Genomic DNA, 23758 nt, shown 5'->3' on the forward strand with positions numbered 1-23758 from the left:
AGAGATTGAGAAATAATTTTATATGGTCATTACCACTGCTAAAACAACAAATCTAATGGTGGCCTAAGACTTGCACTTGCACAGACTTGCACAGTTCACTGTACATCACTGTAAATAGATCTGCAAACATCCACTCAAGTTTCTAAAAGGTCACTGATTTCCCACATTCACAGGCCATTATGTGATTTGCACCCTACGCTTTTAAGACACCCTCCACCTGCTCCCTGGAGATGGACTCATTGTTTCCTGGGTAATGCACACTTCATTGAGCATGTGGCAGCTCTCTGTTCTTTAGTGTTATCCAACTTACCTATTGGCTGCAGACTGTGAGAACCTCCACCAAACCCAAGACTCACACATTCATATGGAGATTCGGGAGTATAAATAGAGAATGGAGTTAGAGAGCTCAGCACAGCTCCAGTCTTCTTCTCACAGAGAACTAACAGAAGACACACAGCCATGACTCCAGCTATCACTGCAGCTAGGATCTACTCCACAGAACATCTTCCACTTACAAATAAGGTAAATAGCAAAATAATATATTTTCTTTATTAATTTAACTTGAAATGTTATCTGTACATTCATTTGCATGTGTATGAAAGAATATTAGTGATATTAAATAGTTTTCCCTCTTCATTCTCTCTCCAGTTCAGAAAGCCAGTAGTGGAGAAGATGCGTAGAGAACGTATGAACAGCAGCATTGAGAAGCTCAAGTCTCTCCTGGGTCAAGAGTTCCTAAAGCAACAGCCTGATTCCAGACAGGAGAAAGCCGACATCCTGGAGATGACAGTTCATTTCCTGAGACAACAGCAGCAGTCTCACATGGACTCTCCCTGCTCTACTGCAGCTAATGAAGGCTACACCAGGTGTGTGGAGGAGGCCATCAACTTCCTGTCTCAGTGTCAAGTGCAGACTGAGTCCCAGAGAAGGCTGCTGAAACACCTCCTCAGCATGCAGCCTTCCTTGGAGAAGAGCAGAAGTGTCCTGCCTCAGCTCAGCTCTCCAGCCTGTCAAATCAGCAGCAAAGAGGAGACTCCAGCATGCAGTGCACTCTGGAGGCCCTGGGAGAGTCATGTGGACACTTATGATTAGGAAATAGAATTCAAAATTACAGTCTATGATCAGTATAGACTGAAATTTTTGGTTTGTAGGAATTTATTTCCTCTTAATCTGCTTTTTCAGAATTATATGTTTTGCTTTCATTGAGAGCAAGTGTGTAAACTATGTTTACATTTCTTTTTTATTTTAATTTTGTAAATAAACTACAAGTTAAATGCACCTTATGATCTTTAAAACATGGATCAAATATTTGGACACTCAAATAATTGATGTCTAATATAGATTTATTTTGAGAGTATTCTCTCTGTATTTAAAAAAAATAGGGTTTGCTTCCACAGACAGAAAGCATTATTGAGCTACTGTTTTTCTTGTTGTATAAGAAATATTTCATTAGACAAATATGTTCAAATTATGTTGAACAAAATATTGTAACTTGTTTTTGCATAACATTAATGCTATGAAATGTTTGCATGTTTACATGTGTGTCTTATTTTTGCTAATTAGCAATTTGCATAGCAATTGTGTTTCACATAGAAACTTAACCTTATCTCTTCAGTGAAGGTGACAAATGTTACAAAGGTTTGACTACATAAATCATAAAGCTTCCTTTGATATGTAATAAATACATGTAAACTGAATTAATGCTTTTCTCCATTATTTATTTACTTGTTCATTCTAGCCTACTTTCATCATTTCACATTACATTTCACATCATCTTTCTGACAGTGAGCTTCTTGTCATTTAATAATGGAATGATAAAGGCTATTACAGTTTAAAAATATGGTCATGCTTATGTCTCTGATCCTATGGCATAATGTTTCAGATCAGTCTTTATATAGATTGATTATATTTTTGGCTTGTGTACTAAGTCAGAATACAATTAAAGTATTAAAATAACAAAAAGCAGAAATGAAACAAGAAGTTTGGTAAATGTGATGCAAATATTTTCATGAATATGTTAGAAACAGATATTTCTTATTCATGGTTTCAGTTAAGGAAAGCAAAAGTGAATAACAATAGGAAATACATTTCTACAAACAGTTACTCTCATGCTTAGAATAATGCTTTGAATTCTGTTACTGAATTTGGTTTAGGAACTCAAAATATTGCTAAGTTGAGCCAGCAAGGTGGTGGTCTAACTGAGCGCTACAGGGTGGTGGTTTAATTCACTGCTACAAGGTGGTGGTCTAACTGAGCACTACAGGGTGGTGGTTTAATTCACTGCTACAAGGTGGTGGTCTAACTGAGCGCTACAGGGTGGTGGTTTAATTCACTGCTACAAGGTGGTGGTCTAACTGAGCGCTACAGGGTGGTGGTTTAATTCACTGCTACAAGGTGGTGGTCTAACTGAGCGCTACAGGGTGGTGGTTTAATTCACTGCTACAAGGTGGTGGTCTAACTGAGCGCTACAGGGTGGTGGTTTAATTCAGTGCTGTAAGGTTGTGGTCTAGCTGATCACTACACAGTAGTTGCACATAAGGGAGGAGAAGAGGAGCAGGTCCCTCAGATCAGAAGCACTTCACAGAATTTGTTGCAAAGCACCGAGTGGTGCCATGAACTACTGAACTGAGCCCTGGTGAAACCTTCATTAGCTGCAGTGAAGAGGGTCAAGATCTTGTCTGGCCCAGCTGGTTGAATGTTCTCTACTACTGCCTTTCAGAGCAGGACAGAAAAACAGCTTGTTGAATACAGCTTTACTTAAATTAATAAATTAATTGGTATGAGTAATGAAGATTGAACTAGACAGTTTCTACCGAAATACAATACATTTTTACTAAGAAGAACAAATAATCAATCATTTTCATATCATCATTATTTGATCTGCTTTTAATTTTACTTTTAACCAATATGTTATTCACATTAAACTGTGCTGTTGGAATGCAAGTCAAAATAAAACAGACTAACTTGAACTGAGTGAGAGCAAAGATTGCGGTTCAAGCCACATTAGTGAGTTGATTTCAAGTGAAAATGTTTAGTGTTAGCTTTAATAAGTGCTACAGAAATACATGATACAAACTGCATAAATCCATTATTGACTGTTATTCATTCCACCAAAGTGCTTAGGGTCAAAAACTTATATACAGAGTGTACATAGTTACATAGTTTGTCTTTTGTTGGTTTTTGATTTTTTAAATTATTGGTGTTCAGTTATAAATTATTCTCAGACATATTTGTATGGCAGTAAAAAAACAAGGAATGAATGAGCATAAATAACAAAATTATTAAAATGTTTGTTTTAATTTACATTTATTTGGGATGCTGTGATTTAAGCAGTCATAAAGTTGCATATCATACCATAGTACCTTCACTGAAGGGAAATTAAATTTCAAATGAAATTAATACAATTTGAGAAAACATCTCTTTGCACAGTACAAAGTTAACAAACATATTTAAGGCATGTAAATTCATGCAAATATTTCATAGGATTAAAGTTAAAGGATATTTCATAGGATTAAAACACTGCATTACAGTTGCAGGCCATAGTGGCAATATTACATGCAAAAGGATTAAGCTCCTTTGCTTGCAATTTCAATAATATATTTCTTGTACAACAAGAAAAATGGTAAATCAGATGCAAATGCTTACTATGAATGCAAGCTTTTTAAAAGGTTAGAAATGCAGAGTGAATACACCCAATATGGGTCTATGTTAAATGTTAATTTAAGTCCATAAAATTGAACCATATTATCTTGACTAATATTCTTTTGAATATTACTTTTTCTTTTACACAAATCTTATGAAACATAAACATCATTTCAAAACAATACATGCTCGCTTTCAGTGAAAGCAAAACTTAACCTGCAATACACCTTTAAATACAGATTTAAAAAGGAAATAAATTCCTAAAAAATAAACATTTCATTCTATTCCAAACATAACCTGTCATTGTAAATTCTTAGTGTCCACACAGCTCTCCCAGGGCCTCCAGAGTGCACTGCATGCTGGAGTCTCCTCTTTGCTGCTGATCTGACAGGCTGGAGAGCTGAGCTGAGGCAGGACACTTCTGCTCTTCTCCAAGGAAGGCTGCATGCTGAGGAGGTGTTTCAGCAGTCTTCTCTGGGACTCAGTCTGCACTTGACACTGAGACAGGAAGTTGATGGCCTCCTGCACACACCTGGTGTAGCCTTCATTAGCTGCAGTAGAGCAGGGAGAGTCCATGTGAGACTGCTGCTGTCTCAAGAAATGAGCTGTCATCTCCAGGATGTCTGGAGTGCTTTAGGAACTAGAACAGTCTTGAGTTCCTCAAGTGGCATAAAAAGCTGGAAAGAAATGTAAAAGATTTTAATACCATTTACCAAGAGAGAATAAAAGAGAGAAAACTATTTCATATCACTAAAATTCTTTTATACACATGCATACCAAGGTACAGATAACAATTAGAGTTAAATTAATAAAGAAAAAATATTATTTTGCTATTTACCTTATTTGTAAATGGAAGAAGATGTTCTGTGGAGTAGAGCCTAGCTGCAGTGATATCTGGAGTCATGGCTGTGCGTCTGCTGTTAGTTCTCTGTGAGGAGAAGACTGGAGCTGTGCTGAACTCTCTAACTCCATCCTCTATTTATACTCCTCAATCTCCATATGAATGCGTGAGTCTTGGGTTTGGTGGAGGTTCTCACAGTCTGCAGCCAATGGTTGAGTGTGAATGACACTAAAGAACAGAGAGCTGCCACATGCTCAATAAAGTGTGCATTACCCAGCAAACAATGAGTCCATCTCCAGGGAGCAGGTGGAGGGGTGGGTCAGGGTGATCGATTGTGTTGGAAAGTATATAGGGTCCTATGGTGCTTCCATGTCCCCTGAGGTTTAAGTGACTCTACTCCGACACATGCTTCACAGTGTACATTTAGCAGTTAAAGGACATTTTACTCTGTTGTTCAGAAAACTCTGTTTTTCATAGCTTTTTATAGGTCATAATCTTTTAGTACATTTCAAACACTAAAACACTTAAAATTTTCAATTCAATTGTTAAATTGGAAAGAACATGGTTTATATAATCAGAAGCACAGAAAGTAAAATAAATATTCATGGAACCAAATCTAATGATACAAAAATCAAAAGATGCAAAAAAGAAAACAGTGTTTCACATTTTAAAAAATTTCCCTTTAGCTAAATAATAACATGGCATAGAACTGTGTCCATACCAGTGATGGAGATGATTGTGGTGAGCAGTAGAGCATTCCCACACTACCCCTATTCATACTGGGAGAGCTGAATAGAACTGAGAGTTTTCTAAAAAAGAAATCACACTTATTAAAATAGACATTATTTTAAACATAATAATAATAGTAATAATAATAATTACTAGCACTAAGCTAAGCATGAAATTACATCACAGGGCACACAATAGAAGTGTGCCCTGTGATATAATTTGTACCTCACATCTGTCTGTCTCTAAAGAAAATGTGACAAACAGCCAGGAATGCCACCGGTCTTGATTTGAAAATAGCAGACATTCTTTTTAAATGTATATATCCTTTAAACACATGACAGGACAATAATTTGAAATAAGATTAAAAGAAAAATTATATACTGTTACTAATGCTCAGAGTAAGAAGTTTACTTAATAACTGAGTAGTCTGTAAACATAAATGTCAGAGCATATAAAACATAGTATGTAATTTTTCAAGATAATCCTGATTGCTGATCATTTATGCTCTCCTAAAGTTAGTCAAGGATTTGTGAAAGCTTTGTGTTTGATGTATTTATGATGTATTAACTTTGAATATTATCTCACATAAATTATTTATTTTAAAAATATGTTATAACCCTTCATAGTCTAACATAGTAGAATAGTAGAGATTGATTATTTCAAATAAATAAATGAATTTTCAGTATTTAAAGGTGGCTGTGTTCCTCTTCATGATGATTAGAGGGTTAATATGATCATCCTTACGTGTGTTAGAAAACTCAGTGAGGTGGATGAGACTTTTCTTCTGTTGTAATGTGGTAGCAGGAAGATGGAAACAGGATAGAAGTGTGAGTGGGGTAGATTGTAGTCCATAGTGAATACATGAAGAGTACCAAAGAAAACTAAAGAAACAGAGACTAAAAACCAGGAACTAAAGACACAAATAAATAACTAGATTCAGAGGTTAACCAAACATGAAACCAGGAAGAACAATAATGTGGGTGGGGAATGACAATAATACACAGGAGGCTTAAGCACAGGTAAACATACATGCATACAAAGACCAACCAGGAACAAGACCAAACAATAACCCATGGATAAATACACACAGGGAGATGAACGAGGAACACCTGGGGACAGTTAATGGGTGGTGCTAAAGACAAGACAAGAGGAAATGCATTACAAGGGGGTGGAGAAAAATTATATTTTGTCAGTTTTACCACAACATAAAAAGTCAGGGAAAATCCAAAGCCTACAGAATCTAAGGTAAGAAATTAAAAAGAAAAATAAATAAACTGGATATCTAGCTTTTTATGGAGTTTAGCTTCTACCAAAACTACTTGTTAACTGGCTGAAACATTTGTGTGACATGAAGGTCAACTCCACAGCAATGCAGTTCTCCATAGGGATGTTTGGACACCCCTACATGAATGTTTAGTGAACTAAGAAAGTGAGTTAGGTTCTTGAATAAATTATGGAAATAGAAAAAGATAATAAAATCATCATAATTATTGTATGATCACAATTTATTTTTGGAAATATAGATTTGAGTACATACGAATAAAGTAAAATAACATTTATTATCTTCACCGAAGGTACTTGTAGTTTACAGAAAGTAAAACATGTAAGTATTTCATTTATGCACACAACTTATGTGGCTAAATGCGAAATATTCTTCTAAATGTCAAAATCGTTATTTAAAAGTCATCAAGATACTCTGCACGAATTGTAATAATAACAGCCTATATATAAGTCAGTGAAAAGCACTGTATTAAACAATATCACAGACATTTTGAACCAAAGGGAAATGACAATGACAGTTACTTTGAATAATCAAGCTTACGTTCATATTTCAGATATTTATTTTCTTGCTCAATAAGAAAGATAATTGAAAAATATAGCAAATACTTTCTTCAACTAAGCAGAAGACAGTAAATGCAGAAGGTATTTACCCATTATGGGCTTTTACCTTCAAACTTTGGAATACACTTGAAAGATCTGGCATTTCTTCTGACATAGTAAGAACATTTCCAAACACTCAGGAATGAAATGATCTACATACACTTTAACAAACTTAAAGCAACTTGTCATACTTTACACAAGTAAAATTAGAAGAAAAAGTCTAATTATCTTAGAAAAATGTAATGCTGATCTGACATTTTGGACTTTGTCTCCTAATGGTAATTGTCCACATAGTTCTCCCAGGGTCTCCAGAGAGCACTGCAGGCTGGAGTCTCCTCTTTGCTGCTGATCTGAGAGCTGAGCTGAGGCAGGACACTTCTGCTCTTCTCCAAGGAAGACTGCATGCTGAGGAAGTGGTTCAGCAGTCTTCTCTGGGACTCAGTCTGCACTTGACACTGAGCTGAGACAGGAAGTTGATGGCCTCCAGTACACCCGTGGTGTAGACTTCATTAGCTGCAGTGGAGTAGGGAGAGTCCATGTGAGACTGCTGCTGTTGTCTCAGGAAATGAACTGTCATCTCCAGGATGTCGGCTTTCTGTTGTCTGGCTGCTGCTTTAGGAATTCTTAACCCAGGAGACACTTGAGCTTCTCAGTGCTGCAATTGATATGTTCTCTATGTAACTTCTCCACTGTTGCTTTCTTAACTGGAAACAAATGAAGATTTGTTTAGTAATACTAATATTAATTATATGTTCAATTATTAATAGATTATATATGGTAAGAAATATCTCAGATGTGTCAGTTTGGTATATTTACCTTATTTGTAAGTGGAAGATGTTCTGTGGAGTAGATCCTAGCTGCAGTGATAGCTGGAGCCATGGCTATGTGTCTTCTGTTAGTTCTCTGTGAGGAGAAGACTGGAGCTGTGCTGAGCTCTCTAACTCCCTCCTGTGTTTATACTTCTCAATCTTTATATGTATCGGTGAGGCTTGGGTTTGTTGGAGGTTCTCACAGTCTGCAGCCAATGGGTGATTGTGGATGACACTAAAGAACAGAGAGGTGCCACATGTTTAGTGTGTGTTATTTGGGAAACAGTGAGCCCATCTCTTGGTAGTAAGTAGATGGGTTGGTCTGTATGGCAGAGTGTGTGGATAATGTGCAAGGAAAACATAGGTCATGTGATTACAGCTGTCCCCTGAGGTTCAACTGATTGTGTGACAGCATGTGCTTCACATATTCTGAAGTTTAAATCCAGCGCTACATAACAAGTGGAAAAACAAGCTTTTAATCATAGATATCCATGATAAATAGTGTATAAAATAATTAAAGGACCAATGTTGATTGATTGATTGATTGATTGATTGATTGATCATTTTTATTATGTGATATTAAGAAAAAAGTAGCCTTTTTCATCTTTTGAAAATATCTTTTGAAAACATCTAAGAATGTGCAGATAACTTATATTTTGTAAAATATTTTTGTTTTGCATTGATTTGCATGGACCACAAAACCACACAAACAGCATATATTGACTTAATGGACCTGTGAAAAGACAAGAAAAAAAAAAAAAGTAAAATCATATTTATAGAATTTCTAATATTTCATATTATCTAAATACCAGCATAGCACAGCATTGTGTGCACCAGCAGTGGAGATGACTGCAGGTCGGATGGAGCAGTACAGCACTGAGAGTGGCCTCTCCAGAGCTTTCCCACACTCCTCCCATTCATACCGGGAGAGCTGAATAGAAGTGTGCCCTCTTTCACTAGCTCAGCATATGGCCTACACAATAGAAACTCCCTTAAAGAAAGAAAAACATAAAAACACTTAAAGTGCTTAAATAGGACACGTAAAATGTAATATTAAAATATACAGCTAAAATGAAAAGGTAAATATTGAATGATCAGCAATAAGGATTCTTCTCTACCTTATGTGAGATTTTCGAAGTTTGAAATCCTTGGTTAAGAAAGATTACATCACAGTGGCACACTCCCGTGGTTCCACTGCTGCCTCACATCTGTCTGTAGAGTGGAGAATTGAGTGAGGAATGCAGTCAGTTAAGATGAAAACAAAAACTACTATTTTCAGTTTACAAGGATTGATGGATATAGAAACAAAACTACAAATGAAAAACATTTACACTGGGTATGTGCAGTTAATAATCTGATAAGTGTAGAAAATCAGATTTTGTCAGTAATCCGATAAGTGTAGCATGTTTACATGCACTTGATTATTCAGATAATGGGTAAACTCTAGGCAGGCAAGCAATATGTACTGCATTTCAGAGTCTCCCCAAAAGTGTTTGATAGCCATTTCGCTGTATTTAATTCTGCTAGCCACTACCGAGACAGCTTTGGTAATTACATATTTTATTACATTGTGTTATTCCATTATAATTACAATGTGTTATGTTGCACCATTACATTAGTATTACAATATGTTATTACATTATAAATACAATGTACTATTGCATTGTAATTACAATGCACTACTATATTTTTATTACAGTGTGTTATTACACACTTCTTACACTATTATTACATTATTAATTAGGCATATTGTGATTAACTATTTTGTATTAAATTTGTATTACATTGTTAAATTAAATTATTTTATTACATTGTGTTGAAACAATTAAACACTGTTATTGCATTGTGTTATTGTGTTGTAATTACAATGTGTTATTACACAGTGAACAGAGAAACATTAGGAAACTGACTCTGACTGTTAACAACTCAAACATTTGGAAAGATGCTGGGTCATGTTATTACTCAAACTAAAGTGGGAGTTATCAGTAATGTGTGGGGCAATGTAAGACATTTTCGCCAAATTTTCTTTTAAGAATGGAGGGCCCTCATTTTATCCAGTCACTGTAACTTAGTATCAACCAATGAAAAACATCTGGGCAGTCAGCACTGAGCTACCAAACATTAGAGGCAGCAGTGTGTAGTTATTCTACTACTGAATCTAATTCAGCAGCAAAAATCATATCTTGTAAAATGAGGTAAACACTTACTAATAGTACAATAGTAGTACTAAAATACATTTTTCATTGAGTCAAACAGTAAATTGGCTAAAAACTAATTTATAATTAAAAAGGGATCAGTCTTTTAACTTATCAAAATGCTGTAGAACAATTAGAATTTACTGAGCATACAAAAGTTTTAAAAATGTAGAGATTTTGCAGTTACATTTAGGGATTGACAAACATGATGACTAATGTGATGACATGATGACTAAAAATACGACGACATGATAACTAATGATGACTAATGTCATCCACCACAATTAAAATGAAAAAATAATTTAGACAAAACATCTTTCATAGAGTGCACACTGAAACGATTTATTTTTAGAACATTTCTGGAAATGTTCCTGCACACTCACAGATAAACAGAGGCTAGAGTCCTATATAGCTTTCACAGAAAATGTCAACTAAATAACTTTCTGGAGAAACATGCACTTTGCAAAATGCAAACATATACCCAATATGGGTTTCATTATACATCCAAGTTTTGAAATACATGATATATGCAGTCATCGATTATCAGTAATACAAATTTTGTATATTTTATATAAGATCCCAAATGAAAATATTCACACATGCTTTTGTACAATTAAGGAAACTTGTCATAATTTCAAATGGAAAATTAATTATGTCTAATTTATGCACAAACATGCACTTTGCAAACACACATTTCAAGACTACATAGAATCCAAATAATTTCAATAAACTAAATAGTTACATTGGTAATCTCACCCCATTTGAAGAGGACGAGTTGCATAAAATTCATAAATATTTTGCATTCAAGTTTCATTGTGAAAAATAATAAAGATAAGCAGGCTTTACATAATATTGTAAAGAGTCATTTTCATTCACAATAAGAAATATTTAAAAAATAGTAAAAGCTCTCTTTGATTGAAAGCAGAATCCACACATCCTGCAAATGCAGCAAGCATGTACCCAATATGGGCTTTCATTATATATCCAAGTCTGGAACATACATGGTATATGCAGTAAAGTATTATCCATAATAAAAATTATTAATATTTTTTTAGAAAGTTCCCAAATTGAAATACATACACATGCGTTTACACAATTAAAGTAATTCATCATAATTGCAAAAAAATGAATAATATCTTATAAACTTAGGAAAACTTAGTCAGTCTTAAACTGACATCTTCAACTCTGTATCCTATTATGAAAAGTTTCCACATGACTCTCCCAGGGCCTCCAGAGTGCACTGCATGCTGGAGTCTCCTCTTTGCTGCTGATCTGACAGGCTGGAGAGCTGAGCTGAGGCAGGACACTTTTGCTTTTCTCCAAGGAAGGCTGCATGCTGAGGAGGTGTTTCAGCAGCCTTCTCTGGGACTCGGTCTGCATTTGACACTGAGACAGGAAGTTGACGGCCTCCTCCACACACCTGGTGTAGCCTTCATTAGCTGCAGTAGAGCAGGGAGAGTCCAGGTGAGACTGCTGTTGTCTCAGGAAATGAATATCTCCAGGATGTTGGCTTTCTCCTGGATGCATCAGGCCAAGTAGAGATTTCTCAGTGTTGTCTTGGTGCACATTTGCCACCAATCTTCTCTTTTGTTGGCTTTCTCAGCTAGAGAAAAAACATTAGTTTAATAACACTAATCGACTTATCAGTTTTAAAATATTAACAAGTTATAAAAATTCAAATATGAGATTTAGTATATTTACCTTTTCACAGAGCCAGTTATTATGAGCCATGGCTGTGTGTCTTCTGTTAGTTCTCTGTGAGGAGAAGACTGGAGCTGTGCTGAGCTCTCTAACTCCATCCTCTATTTATACTCCTCAGTCTCCATATGAATGTGTGAGTCTTGGGTTTGGTGGAGGTTCTCACAGTCTGCAGCCAATGGTTGAGTGTGAATGACACTAAAGAACAGAGAGGTGCCACATGCTTAGTGAAGCGTACATTTCCCAGGAAACAATGAGTCCATCTCCAGGGAGCAGGTGGAGGGGTGGGTCAGTGTGATATATTTTGTGGGAAAGTGTACAGGGAATAAATAGGCTCTATAGTTAAACTACATCGGTCCCCTGAGGTTCGAATGACAGCGCGTGCTTCACATACTGTGGTCAACAGTATAAACATAAAACCACACAAGTGGAAAGATAAGATATTTGAGACAGTTTTAATTAAATGTATAAATAGAAACAGCATAGATTCCAATTGTTTTGTGCATCCAACAGTTAATAGGTGTACTACAAGTTTCACCTATATTTGAATATAATGACAACAGCATATTTTTCACTTCTAAGAAAGAAATGTCTACATCCTATAAGATACTTTTGATTTTACTTCAAATGTACATGAACTGTGTTCACACATTCAGTATCTCACTATTGGTAAATCAAGTAACGGTATACATCGATCGGGAAACAGGGATTAGCTAATGTAAGATTTAATGACAAGACAAAAAAGAGAGGAGAACATAACTTTGAAAAATGCTTTATACAAGACTCCTAAAAATAACTTTGCTTTAGCTAAATAACAACATGGCATGGAATTGTGTGCACCAGCAGTGGAGATGACTGCAGGTCGGATGGAGCAGTACAGCACTGAGAGTGGCCTCTCCAGAGCTTTCCCACACTCCTCCCATTCATACCGGGAGAGCTGAATAGAAGTGTGCCCTCTTTCACTAGCTCAGCATATGGCCAAAGAAGTCAATAAAGACCCATGAGAGGAGTATACTGAAAATTAAACCTCTGCTCAGGACAACAATTAAAGTAAGCATATGTTTTAAAAAAACACTTTAAAAAAGGCCTAAATTACTTGAATTAAAGAGTCTTGCCTACCTTTGGGAAGCCTGGCTAAGTATGTAATTAGATGATAAGTTCACGCTATTATTATTCCTCTGTTGAAAGATATCTGACTCTTGATATAGAAATGTAGAAAGCAGTGAGAAATGGAATCAGTCTTGACTTGAAAATAAGAAGCAGATCATTTAAAACAAACAACCAAAAAGATATGTGATCTGAACACTGGTTTCAACTGGGCAACTTTGCGCTACGACTACAAGATAAATGTATACAATCATCCATGCTCAGAGTAAAGTAAGAAATGTATATATAATATCCACTGACTCAAAGCACTGTGCAACACATATAAACCCCACCGCATATCCCCAGAAGAAAATACTACTTTTTTTTTTTATTGCTACACACATGAACGAACATATAGTTAGTTCTCTGTTCCATAATACCTTCCTGCTTCTAGACTTGCCCTCTTACTGTTGCCCTTATTATGTATTGTAGACCATATTAAGACTTTATAAAGGGGATTGTTTGGTTTGGTTCTTACATTAAGATCTCTGATTATGTTGTTTAGAGAGATAGTCTTCATTCAGTGTTTCAGATAAATTAATACAAGGCAGTCCACTTTGTTTATCTGCAGTGGTGTAATGGAGTTACTCACCCTGGGCTGGATTCGAACCAAGGTTACTGCGTACAGGGGACTGAGGTAAAAGCAAGCGACCCACCAGTAGAGAAGTAAGAATGCTGTAAAGTAGCTAGAAAACATGAGAGACAACAGAAAAGGGTATAAAAGTCATCAGGCCCAGTGGGGCTGGGGAATGATTAAGGATTAAGGATTCCCATAAGATAAAGCCCAAAACACCCATGGTGGGGATCAAACCACCACTCTCAGGGTGACCAAGCCAATGTGCTACCAGCACAGAGAGCTTAAACAACTATGGCGGTCAGAGGAAAATGCTGATGACACACCCAAACAGTGAGAGCAAAAGGAAAACCCAAACTGCCTTTCCCAACCAGGGAAGGAAAGAGAGAGTCCAAGAGATGAGGAAGAAAGTCTCAAGAGGATGCCCTCAAGGTCTCTACCTCAATTACTGGCATTGTCCTTTGTCATAACTCTGAACAAAGACTGAGCACCAAAGGGCCTGTGAGCTGCTCCTGAGTAAGATGGATGACAGGTATGGCAAATTATCTCTGATTACTGTGAGGTGGTTCTATGACTCTCTCTGGTGGCTGAAGATGGCCTAGCCAACAAGTGGTCTGATTTTCTATACATTTTTAAATAAAAAAATCCTAAGCAGCATTTATAGTACCTTATAGAAAAGAAGATTCTGAGCAACATTCAATAAAAAGTCATTTGTTGTAATTAGTGAGCTTAATAAAGTATGTTATAAATTTCTTAACTGCTTATTAGTAAAAATAAATAAATAAATAAACAGTGGCAACTACCATCATAGGATGTGAAAGGATTACTAGTTCATTATGTATTACATATGTTTTATGTGTGGAAATACTATTGTGTCAAACCAAGAAATTACATTGACTTTGTCATTATTTTCATGTCATCAGAGAACATAGACAACAACCCACAAATTCACAAACACAACAATACTCTAACCTTTTCAAGCAAGCTTAACATTTTTAAGTATAACATGCTTTATTATTTTTAAAAGAAAATCCATAGAGATTATATTGATTGTATCATTACGTTTTATTTTCAGTACATTTTTGGAAGTGATGATTTTGTGTGCTAATAAATGAAGCAACATCCATGACCTTCACTGAAGGTGGCAAACTTGAGCCATTTCAAGTTTAAAGAACTAAGAAGTTACAATTAACTTATTTTAAAAATTAATTAATTAATTGATTCATTATGCACATAGCTAATGTAGCTAAATGAACAATATTATAAAATGTATGGAAAAACATGCATTTTTTCCCCAAACATTATAAAGACCTTTTGATGTACATGTTTAGACTGCACAGAATCCAAAAACTTTCTCCTATATCTCACTCCACTGGAGTAGGACATTCTCTATTAAACAATTAATTAAACAATCATTTGTTTCCATAAACAAAGTTATTTTAAAATATTTTCTTACACAATAAGAAATAATCTAAAAAGATAGCCTTCTTTGACTGAAAGCAGAATTCACACATCCTGGACATGTGTATTTACCCAATATGGGTTTTTTTCTTAAACATCCCAAATATTGGAAGATACTTGATAGTTACAGTAATTCATATTACATAGTAAGAAAATGGCATAGTCTATAGTTATGCAAAACTCCATAATGGAAACAACTGCGTATGGGTTCTCACAATGAAAACATTATGTTTCACAGATTAGAAAAATACATTCTTACAAACTTTAGAAAACACTTGTTTCTTCATCATAAGTGTCCACATGACTCTCCCAGGGCCTCCAGAGTGCACTGCATGCTGGAGTCTCCTCTTTGCTGCTGATCTGACAGGCTGGAGAGCTGAGCTGAGGCAGGACACTTCTGCTCTTCTCCAAGGAAGGCTGCATGCTGAGGAGGTGTTTCAGCAGTCTTCTCTGGGACTCAGTCTGCATTTGACACTGAGACAGGAAGTTGATGGCCTCCTCCACACACCTGGTGTAGCCTTCATTAGCTGCAGTAGAGCAGGGAGAGTCCATGTGAGACTGCTGCTGTTGTCTCAGGAAATGAACTGTCATCTCCAGGATGTTGGCTTTCTCCTGTCTGGAATCAGGCTGTTGCTTTAGGAACTCTTGACCCAGGAGAGACTTGAGCTTCTCAATGCTGCTGTTCATACGTTCTCTACGCATCTTTTCCACTACTGGCTTTCTGAACTGGAGAGAGAATGAGAGAGAAAGAACTGTTTAATACCACTGATATTCTTTCATACGTGTGCATACAAATTCACAAAACCTAAGTGTTTAAATTAATGAAGAATCCTGTTTACCTTATTTGTAAGTGGAAGATGTTCTGTGGAGTAGATCCTAGCAGCAGTGATAGCTGGAGTCATGGCTGTGTGTCTGCTGTTAGTTCTCTGTGAGGAGAAGACTGGAGCTGTGCTGAGCTCTCTAACTCCATCCTCTATTTATACTCCTCAATCTCCATATGAATGTGTGAGTCTTGGGTTTGGTGGAGGTTCTCACAGTCTGCAGCCAATGGTTGGGCTTGGATGACACTAAAGAACAGAGAACTGCCACATGCTCAATAAAGTGTGCATTACCCAGGAAACAATGAGTCCATCTCCAGGGTGCAGGTGGAGGGGTGGGTCAGGGTGATAGATAGTGTGTGGGAAAGTGAAAATGCCATCACTGTTGCCTTATGGTCATAGACAGTCTATCCTCCTTAATACACAATGCATGTTCATGCACTAATAACAGGTTCCACATTCAACCAGAAGACAGAAATGCCCTTGCACTTTGGAGAGTATTTATAGTTGACATACATATAGAACTGTTTGATGCCGAGATCTCTCAAGTAGTTTTATGTTGTATAAAACAATGAGTTAAAGAAAAGGTGTTTTGTACTATCCATGATTGATTTCACCATTTACTGAGGAATTTTGTTTAAATAATAATCTTCACGTCAAAGAGGGTTGCAATACAATTACAAGAGTTGCCATACCAGCATGAATTCCAGCATGCCTGCTTTATCTCTACCACAGTAGTTGTATGAGGTGTCATTGATTGCAGGTCTGATTGAGCAGTACAGCACTGAGAGTAGCCTCTCCAGAGCTTTCCCACACTCCTCCCATTCATACCGGGAGAGCTGAATAGAAGTGTGCCCCCATTAAGAGCAATTTAGCATCTGGGCGACAAACTCACTAGAGAGCTTCAGTTTGTATGAATGTGTGAACTTAGATGTTTGCAAACGTACTGCTACCTTTAGTAGTAAGGCAGCGACAACACTGCAGGTTATTGTGAAGCAAACACAATATGTTTATGTTGTACGTTCAGAATAAAACAAGCATGATATTCATGTCTGCAAGAGTGATCAAGCATGTTTATGTAGCTTGGCAGTAGTAGTTCAATATTGAATGCCCACATGCTTTTAATCCATACACTTAGAAGCACAGGAAAACACAGAGGATATGCAAGGTTTTCAACAAATAAAAAATGTGTATCTATTTGCCAATGTTTAGATGCTTCTTTTCTGCAAACAAAGAGATTAAAACAGTAATCCCATCAATACTGTCTATCATTTTGCCCAGTTAAGCAGTATTTGTACTATCATTGGTAATATTGAGGGGGGAGGGGTCACACTTCCATTGTCCACTGTGCCTGAAAAGAGTGTGTGAAAGCCCTAGAGAATGCAGTCACTATACTTAATGTGAATTAATTACTTAATGTGATGTAGCAAAGAAATCCAAGAAATCGATAAGGGTGAGGTAACTGAGAGCAGTTTTTTTTATGATTTCCCAAGAATGTGACCATAAGAAGACTGTAAGAAGTCCCTAACTCAGATCATTCAAATCACTCATAATTTTTCATATATGTGAACTTGCAAACATAAGTGCCTATCAAATTGCTGATAAGCCTTCTATCTTTTTTTCAGAAGGGTGACATTTTAAATAAAATAACCAATATTTTTGATGCTTGCTCTATTACATTTAACATGCAGTCTTTGAGTGGCGCGTGCTTTGCCACCAACTAACCTCATAATGTCATGTGTCAGTGATGCTTTTAACACGAGGTCTCCACTTTCTCATACACCTCTTTCTTTCTCCACCTGCTCCCTGGAGATGGACTCATTGTTTCCTTGGCAATGCACACCTCATTGAGCATGTGGCAGCTCTCTGTTACTTAATGTTATCCAACTGGCTGCAGACTGTGAGAACCTCCACCAAACCCAAGACTCACGCGTTCATATGGAGATTCGGGAGTATAAATAGAGGATGGAGTTAGAGAGTTCAGCACAGCTCCAGTCTTCTCCTCAAAGAGAACTAACAGAAGACACACAGCCATGACTCCAGATATCACTGCAGCTAGGATCTACTCCAGAGAACATCTTCCACTTACAAATAAGGTAAATAGCAAAATAATATATTTTCTTTATTAATTTAACTTGAAATGTTATCTGTACATTCATTTGCATGTGTATGAAAGAATATTAGTGATATTAAATAGTTTTCCCTCTTCATTCTCTCTCCAGTTCAGAAAGCCAGTAGTGGAGAAGATGCGTAGAGAACGTATGAACAGCAGCATTGAGAAGCTCAAGTCTCTCCTGGGTCAAGAGTTCCTAAAGCAACAGCCTGATTCCAGACAGGAGAAAGCCAACATCCTGGAGATGACAGTTCATTTCCTGAGACAACAGCAGCAGTCTCATATGGACTCTCCCTGCTCTACTGTAGCTAATGAAGGCTACACCAGGTGTGTGCAGGAGGCCATCAACTTCCTGTCTCAGTGTCAAGTGCAGACTGAGTCCCAGAGAAGACTGCTGAAACACCTCCTCAGCATGCAGCCTTCCTTGGAGAAGAGCAGAAGTGTCCTGCCTCAGCTCAGCTCTCCAGCCTGTCAGATCAACAGCAAAGAGGAGACTCCAGCATGCAGTGCACTCTGGAGGCCCTGGAAGAGCCACCAATGCCATGCAGGCCATGCCTGATAGTCAGTGGCATGGACAGTTCAACAGTGTAACTGTTATTACAGTTAAAGAAGATTAGTATTAATTTTACTGAAACATTAGGTTTCTGTTATCTGTATTCCTGTTTGGGAAAATATTATAAAGCTTAAAAGATTCCTGTCTTGAACAGGCCATAATTCTGTATCTCTCAGGAGTGCTTTTTTTTTTTTTTTTTTTTTTAAATACCCTCCTATTTTGGAAGGATAGTACTTTTTAATAATATTTTGTGAAAACATCTCAGATTGAGATTATGAGATATAGTGTTTAACTATGGTTTTATCTGTGAATCGATCCAATGGATCATTTCATATATTGAATTAACTTGTAAGCCTGAAACATTTGTTTCCAAGTGCCTTTCCTCTGTCAGCAATGATTCCTGTATTCTTGAATTTAATCGCTGGAATGTTCATAAATTAGAATGATAAGGGCCATGCTGGTGTTTCCATCACTTTAGTAAATGTAATATAAAGATGGTGATCATCATTAAATAAATTTTCATATAAAATATAACACTTGTGTCTGCACTTATGTTTGTTAAAAATACAACAGATACATCACATTACAGGCTAAACTAATTAACTAGGAAAGATGAATACAAAAGGAAAGTTTAAATTCTCTTCTGTATTTAAGCTTTTGGCAATCATAGAAACATTTCCACAGTTACCTATCTCTTGATCAAAGGACCCTTTACAATGAACTTTATTTATATACAATGCATAAACAGCTTCGAAAACCTGATCTTAATCTTAAAACCTCAACTTAAGTTGTAATAATGAACAAAAACAGACTTAATAACAGACTTACTATTTATTTAAAGTACAAACATCAAATTTAATAAACAATACATGTACCAATTTCCAATGCCATATCTATATAGAACAAATGCAATATGATCCAATCACAAGAGACTGCCAAATCCTGATTATTCTAAGCAATTTACAAACTTTTTTTCTTACCACCCTACATATTATAAATTTAAATAAGTGTGATTTGTATCAATAAAAAAACTGTTTCTGCAGTTCTTTGCTTTTTAACAATTTCACTTCAGTTAAAGATGAGATTACATACAAAATATGTACAGAAATTAATGTAGATTAATAATTTTCTTTACTGTATTGTATAATTTATCCACAATTTACATAAACACATTGAATTAATTTATTTTTCATTCAAAGTTTCAGCAACAGTTTCTTGCTGTTTTGCTGTAATGAAGATATTTATTATCCTATAAACATTGTACTTGTGCTGGTTCTATAAGCCTTGCAAATGTTAAAGATCGGGAATGTATTTATAACATGAGGAATTTTGGGAAAGTCTTGGGAGCAAAGTAGTTCTTATGGTCCAGATGGTCTTACTGTGTGTAAGGTCTCTCCCTTGAACAAAGAGAGATCAAACACCATGGCTAATGTGATGTGTAACAAGACACACTTCTATTGTCCCCTTATTGGGGGCAGTGAATAAACGGACTGTGGGAAAGAGAAGACCAGCCCTCTCACACAGAACTCCTGGGAATCTCACTACCACCCTGCCTCTGTAACAGTGATTCCCATACCACACAGTATGTGATTCAGTAGTACATGCATGTGCACAATATTCATGGTCATAGACCTGCTTAAGGGGGAAAAAAATATAAAAAACAACATGAAATTAATTTGAACATAAAATTCTGATAATCCCTAAAGAATCAAGATGAAAACCTCCTAATGTACATAAAAATCAGAATTCTGTATCCAGTACAATGTAATATAGAATTAACTATGAAAATTGTGCTATGTTGAAAGTAAAATCACAATTACGTGACAAGTAATGAAAACACTTATTTTTGCCAGAGTAACTTTGTCTACCACTTGATCACTTGTTTGTTGCCAAACAATCAGCCATTTACCAAGCCTAATAGACCTCTCAGTACACTAGTTTTTGAATTCAACAGATTGCATGTTATCCTTGCATTACAAGAGCCCAACACGTCCCAAACCATAATGCTGTCCTAATGCATTACTGTATTGTTTATGACAAGAAATCCATACTGTGTAGAATAGCCTTCATGTGAGCATATATTATTGCTATTACATCGGTATGTGAATCTTTACTACTGAGTATTTATTGAACAGTATTAGGAGGTTCTTAGCTTTGATCCATCGGTCTGCGCGGCGTAGGCAGCGTGCCCCGTGCTTTCCCACACTCGACCAGCCAACCACCCTGCCACTTCAGCGAGACAATAGCAGGCATCAGTCACGCCTTGGGAACAGAGTCTGCGTGTATGGGCCGGTTGTGAGAAGCGTGGGAGACACATGCACTAATTAGGCAGTAAAAGTGTGAACAGCTAACCAGACCGATCTCCAAACACGTGTCTAATGCTCTTTCGAGACGTTGTCAAATAAACTCACTCAAACACAAAATATAATGTGCGTGATTTAGGCTATTCTTCCGAATATAGCTGCATCAAACTGCACGGGTCTAGACTATTATTACGTGCCAAATCCTAATTTGTTTCTTTAACTGCCTTTCAGTCCGGAACTGTTCGGAAACTGCCACGTGGACGCATCCAGCTTTTTGATAATTACCGTGAGCATTTTGTCACCTTTGTAACCAAGCCAAAGTTGTTAAAAGCAAACCAAAAGGTAGCGGGTTATTTGTTTAGAGCGACGCTCCGAGCCTCTTTGATGTGTGCGCTTCCTCCACGTGCCATTATTAGACCTTTGTGTTAGTGTCAGGCTCCTGTACATGTTAACGTGAATTCATGTGAGTGAAGGCTTACTCTGTGTAATCCAAGTCATTTAAATGAATTAAGCTTCGGTTAACTGTGGATACCAGTTGTGTTGAGTTTCTGGAAGTATGCACAACCTAAACTCAAAAATAAATGAATAGCTGTGTATTTTAGGTTTATTTTCAAATTCTATAAAATAGGCATTTGCTGTATACAGACATCAAAATCTAGAAGTGTTTAAAATATAATCATGGAAAATAAAATGGCAAAATGTCCGTTCTAAAATTGTGCCACGCCTCGTGAGAAATTTCTCATACAATAAAAATGGCATGTCTTCTGATACCTTGGGAAACTTTCTCCTGAAAGAAGTCATGACCAGTTAGCTATAAAATGAATGTCTCCTATTGTTGCAATGAGCCAACCCTCTGGGCCCTGAGTGTGGGAAAAGCAATACAGCACAAGCCACATGGCTTTGTAATGCAAATGACTGCCTATAAATATGGCAGTCTGTTCCTCACTGAGACCCACAACCCACTTGACAGCCCAGGAAAACCGAGAACATGGCTCCACACACAGCTACTCTCTCCACCTTTGACCACCTGAGATTCAGCGACAAAGACAAACTTAAGGCAAGATCTTTTAGACCATCAAAACAGCAACAACAACAAAAAAAACTACTTCGTCCTCAGCCTTCATTTAATAATTTATATCATATACTAATCAACTGTTTTTAATCCATTTACAGATGAGGAAACCCATCATAGAGAAGATGCGTCGAGACCGCATCAACAGCAGCATTGATCAACTCAAGAAACTGTTGGAGAAGGAGGTGCGCAGCCAAAACTCCAGCGCCAAGCTAGAGAAGGCCGACGTTCTGGAGATGACCGTCAGCTTCCTGAAACAGTGGCAGGGGCTCCCAGCGGCGCTGGTTTCGAGGGACTATGATGAAGGATACTCGCGCTGCTGGAGGGAGTCCCTACAGTTCCACAATGTCCACTCCAGCAGAGGACAATCCACTCAGGAGCTACAGCAATGTCACCAACCCCAGCCAAGTAGCACAGTGCTCTGCTGCAGCCTTCCTCCACCCAGCTCCAAACGGTGCCCCGCAACACAGCCACAGCCTGGCAGCCATCTCTGGAGGCCCTGGTAGAGGCAAGAACGATGGACATTTATAAACCTGAGGAGCAATGATGTTCATGTGCCTCACTAAAGTAGGAGATATTTATTTCCAGAATTAAAGCTTGGCGTGTTTTGTCATCATATTGATGGCAAAGGCTTGAGATTAACTTTTTTTCCCCGTTCGCTGAGAGGGAAGCTTTAATTATGACTGTGGCCTTATTAGTTATGTAATAATGGCATTTACTGTGATGTTTAACATGTAATTTATTATAGTTGTTTTTACTTTGGTTACAGCAAATGATGTGTACACATTTTGTGTGATGCGTATGTAACTGCAGTTGACTCCAGTGGAGTATATATGTTTTGCATATAAGATCTATGAATTTGTATTGTATTTAAAAGTCTTCCAAAGTATATTGGTCTTTTTGTTGAGTTCATTTGTTAAATTAGGATGAAGGAAACCTATTAACTAGTCCATTGTGGAAGTGGTACTGTGATTGAATTTGTGTAAACAAGCTCTTATTCTTTCTCATAAAATTTTGTTTTATAATATTCAATGTCTCACAATTACACATATCTGAAAGTTGCTAATGAACTATTTTTCAACCAGAAACATTAAATAAAGAATAAATAAATAATTACAGAATTTGTGGTTTTGTTTGATTCAAATTTTACTTTATCATGCATTAGTATTGTGATTTAACTTTATTATTTTTGATGTAATACCAGAAATAAAACAAGCATCCTAAATATATTATGGCTTTTTAAGTAACCCAGTATAAAATCTCTAGTGACATTCTTAAGAGGTTATTTTTTTACTCTTTTTTCTTACAAATGCATTCATTAAATAGCATAGCAAATATTCGTTATAGTGTGTATAGCAAATATGGTACACAAATGTTTGCTATACACACTAAAACAGGTATTTGCAAGCCCAGATGACTGTGAAATGCCACTTTAAAGCAGTCATTCAAACTCTCCTATACAGACACAATTCTATTTTTCCATTATTATTGTTCCATGCGCTGAATAGATTAGTGTGGAAAACACACCCGTTCAGCTTACTCACACTTTCTAGAGTCTATGGAATAAACTTCTCTAATACAAAACCCTTTTCATCATGTCATCTGCTCAAAAGGGCAGTGTGTGTTTGTGCGTATGCATGTGTGTGTGTGTGTGTGTGTGTGTGTGTGTGTGTGAGAGCAAGTGGGTATATAGCATGACACATTAGTGAGTGACTAATGGAGATGGATAGGTTGAAAAAGTGAACAGACTTATGTTTATTGTATCTGTTACTGGGTTAAGACCTGCTATTGACCAGTGGGATTTAAGAACATCTGCTATAGCAACTACAAGATCAAGATCAGGATTTAAAGCAGGTGCATAGCTGAACTTTTATCCAAGGTTGACTTCTTTAGCGTGAAACTGGACACACATGCCAGAGAATA

At 36.7% G+C, this 23758-nt stretch overlaps 3 protein-coding genes, 1 long non-coding RNA gene and 2 pseudogenes across 4 annotated transcripts; 3 read left to right on the forward strand and 3 right to left on the reverse strand.

The window, feature by feature from the left end:
* Positions 1-414: 414 nt before the first annotated feature.
* On the forward strand, positions 415-1697 carry LOC113570020 (transcription factor HES-5-like). Its single transcript, XM_026998184.2, has 2 exons — positions 415-522; positions 649-1697. The coding sequence occupies exons 1-2, from the start codon at positions 460-462 to the stop codon at positions 1090-1092; spliced, it is 507 nt and encodes a 168-aa protein (XP_026853985.1). The 5' UTR covers positions 415-459; the 3' UTR covers positions 1093-1697.
* A 5668-nt stretch (positions 1698-7365) lies between these two features.
* On the reverse strand, positions 7366-7972 carry LOC113570010 (annotated as a pseudogene).
* A 2446-nt stretch (positions 7973-10418) lies between these two features.
* On the reverse strand, positions 10419-11888 carry LOC118240708. Its single transcript, XR_004775575.1, has 2 exons — positions 11799-11888; positions 10419-11700 (listed from the first exon to the last, which is right to left on the reverse strand). It is a non-coding gene; the product is annotated as an uncharacterized LOC118240708 (long non-coding RNA).
* A 2651-nt stretch (positions 11889-14539) lies between these two features.
* On the reverse strand, positions 14540-16623 carry LOC113570009 (annotated as a pseudogene).
* Positions 16624-17670: 1047 nt separating this feature from the next.
* LOC113570008 (transcription factor HES-5-like) lies at positions 17671-18909 on the forward strand. The gene is given in 3 exon segments (XM_035522651.1): positions 17671-17790; positions 17792-17890; positions 18017-18909. Coding segments are annotated over 3 exon segments (669 nt in total). The 3' UTR covers positions 18467-18909.
* A 431-nt stretch (positions 18910-19340) lies between these two features.
* her12 (hairy-related 12) lies at positions 19341-22948 on the forward strand. Its single transcript, XM_026998245.2, has 2 exons — positions 19341-21820; positions 21937-22948. Exons 1-2 carry the CDS (start codon positions 21752-21754, stop codon positions 22339-22341), a joined length of 474 nt encoding a protein of 157 aa, XP_026854046.2. The 5' UTR covers positions 19341-21751; the 3' UTR covers positions 22342-22948.
* The last annotated feature ends 810 nt before the right edge of the window (positions 22949-23758 follow it).

This window comes from Electrophorus electricus, chromosome 24 (genome assembly GCF_013358815.1).
Source record: "Electrophorus electricus isolate fEleEle1 chromosome 24, fEleEle1.pri, whole genome shotgun sequence".
Lineage (NCBI taxonomy): Eukaryota > Metazoa > Chordata > Actinopteri > Gymnotiformes > Gymnotidae > Electrophorus > Electrophorus electricus.

Excerpts from the sequence above, each read along its gene's own strand:
- LOC113570020 (XM_026998184.2), top strand. The coding sequence starts at position 460 with ATGACTCCAGCTATCACTGCAGCTAGGATCTACTCCACAGAACATCTT. Across the intron at positions 523-648 it reads ATCTTCCACTTACAAATAAG|TTCAGAAAGCCAGTAGTGGA; the intron begins GTAAATAGCAAA and ends TTCTCTCTCCAG.
- her12 (XM_026998245.2), top strand. The coding sequence starts at position 21,752 with ATGGCTCCACACACAGCTACTCTCTCCACCTTTGACCACCTGAGATTC. Across the intron at positions 21,821-21,936 it reads GCGACAAAGACAAACTTAAG|ATGAGGAAACCCATCATAGA; the intron begins GCAAGATCTTTT and ends ATCCATTTACAG.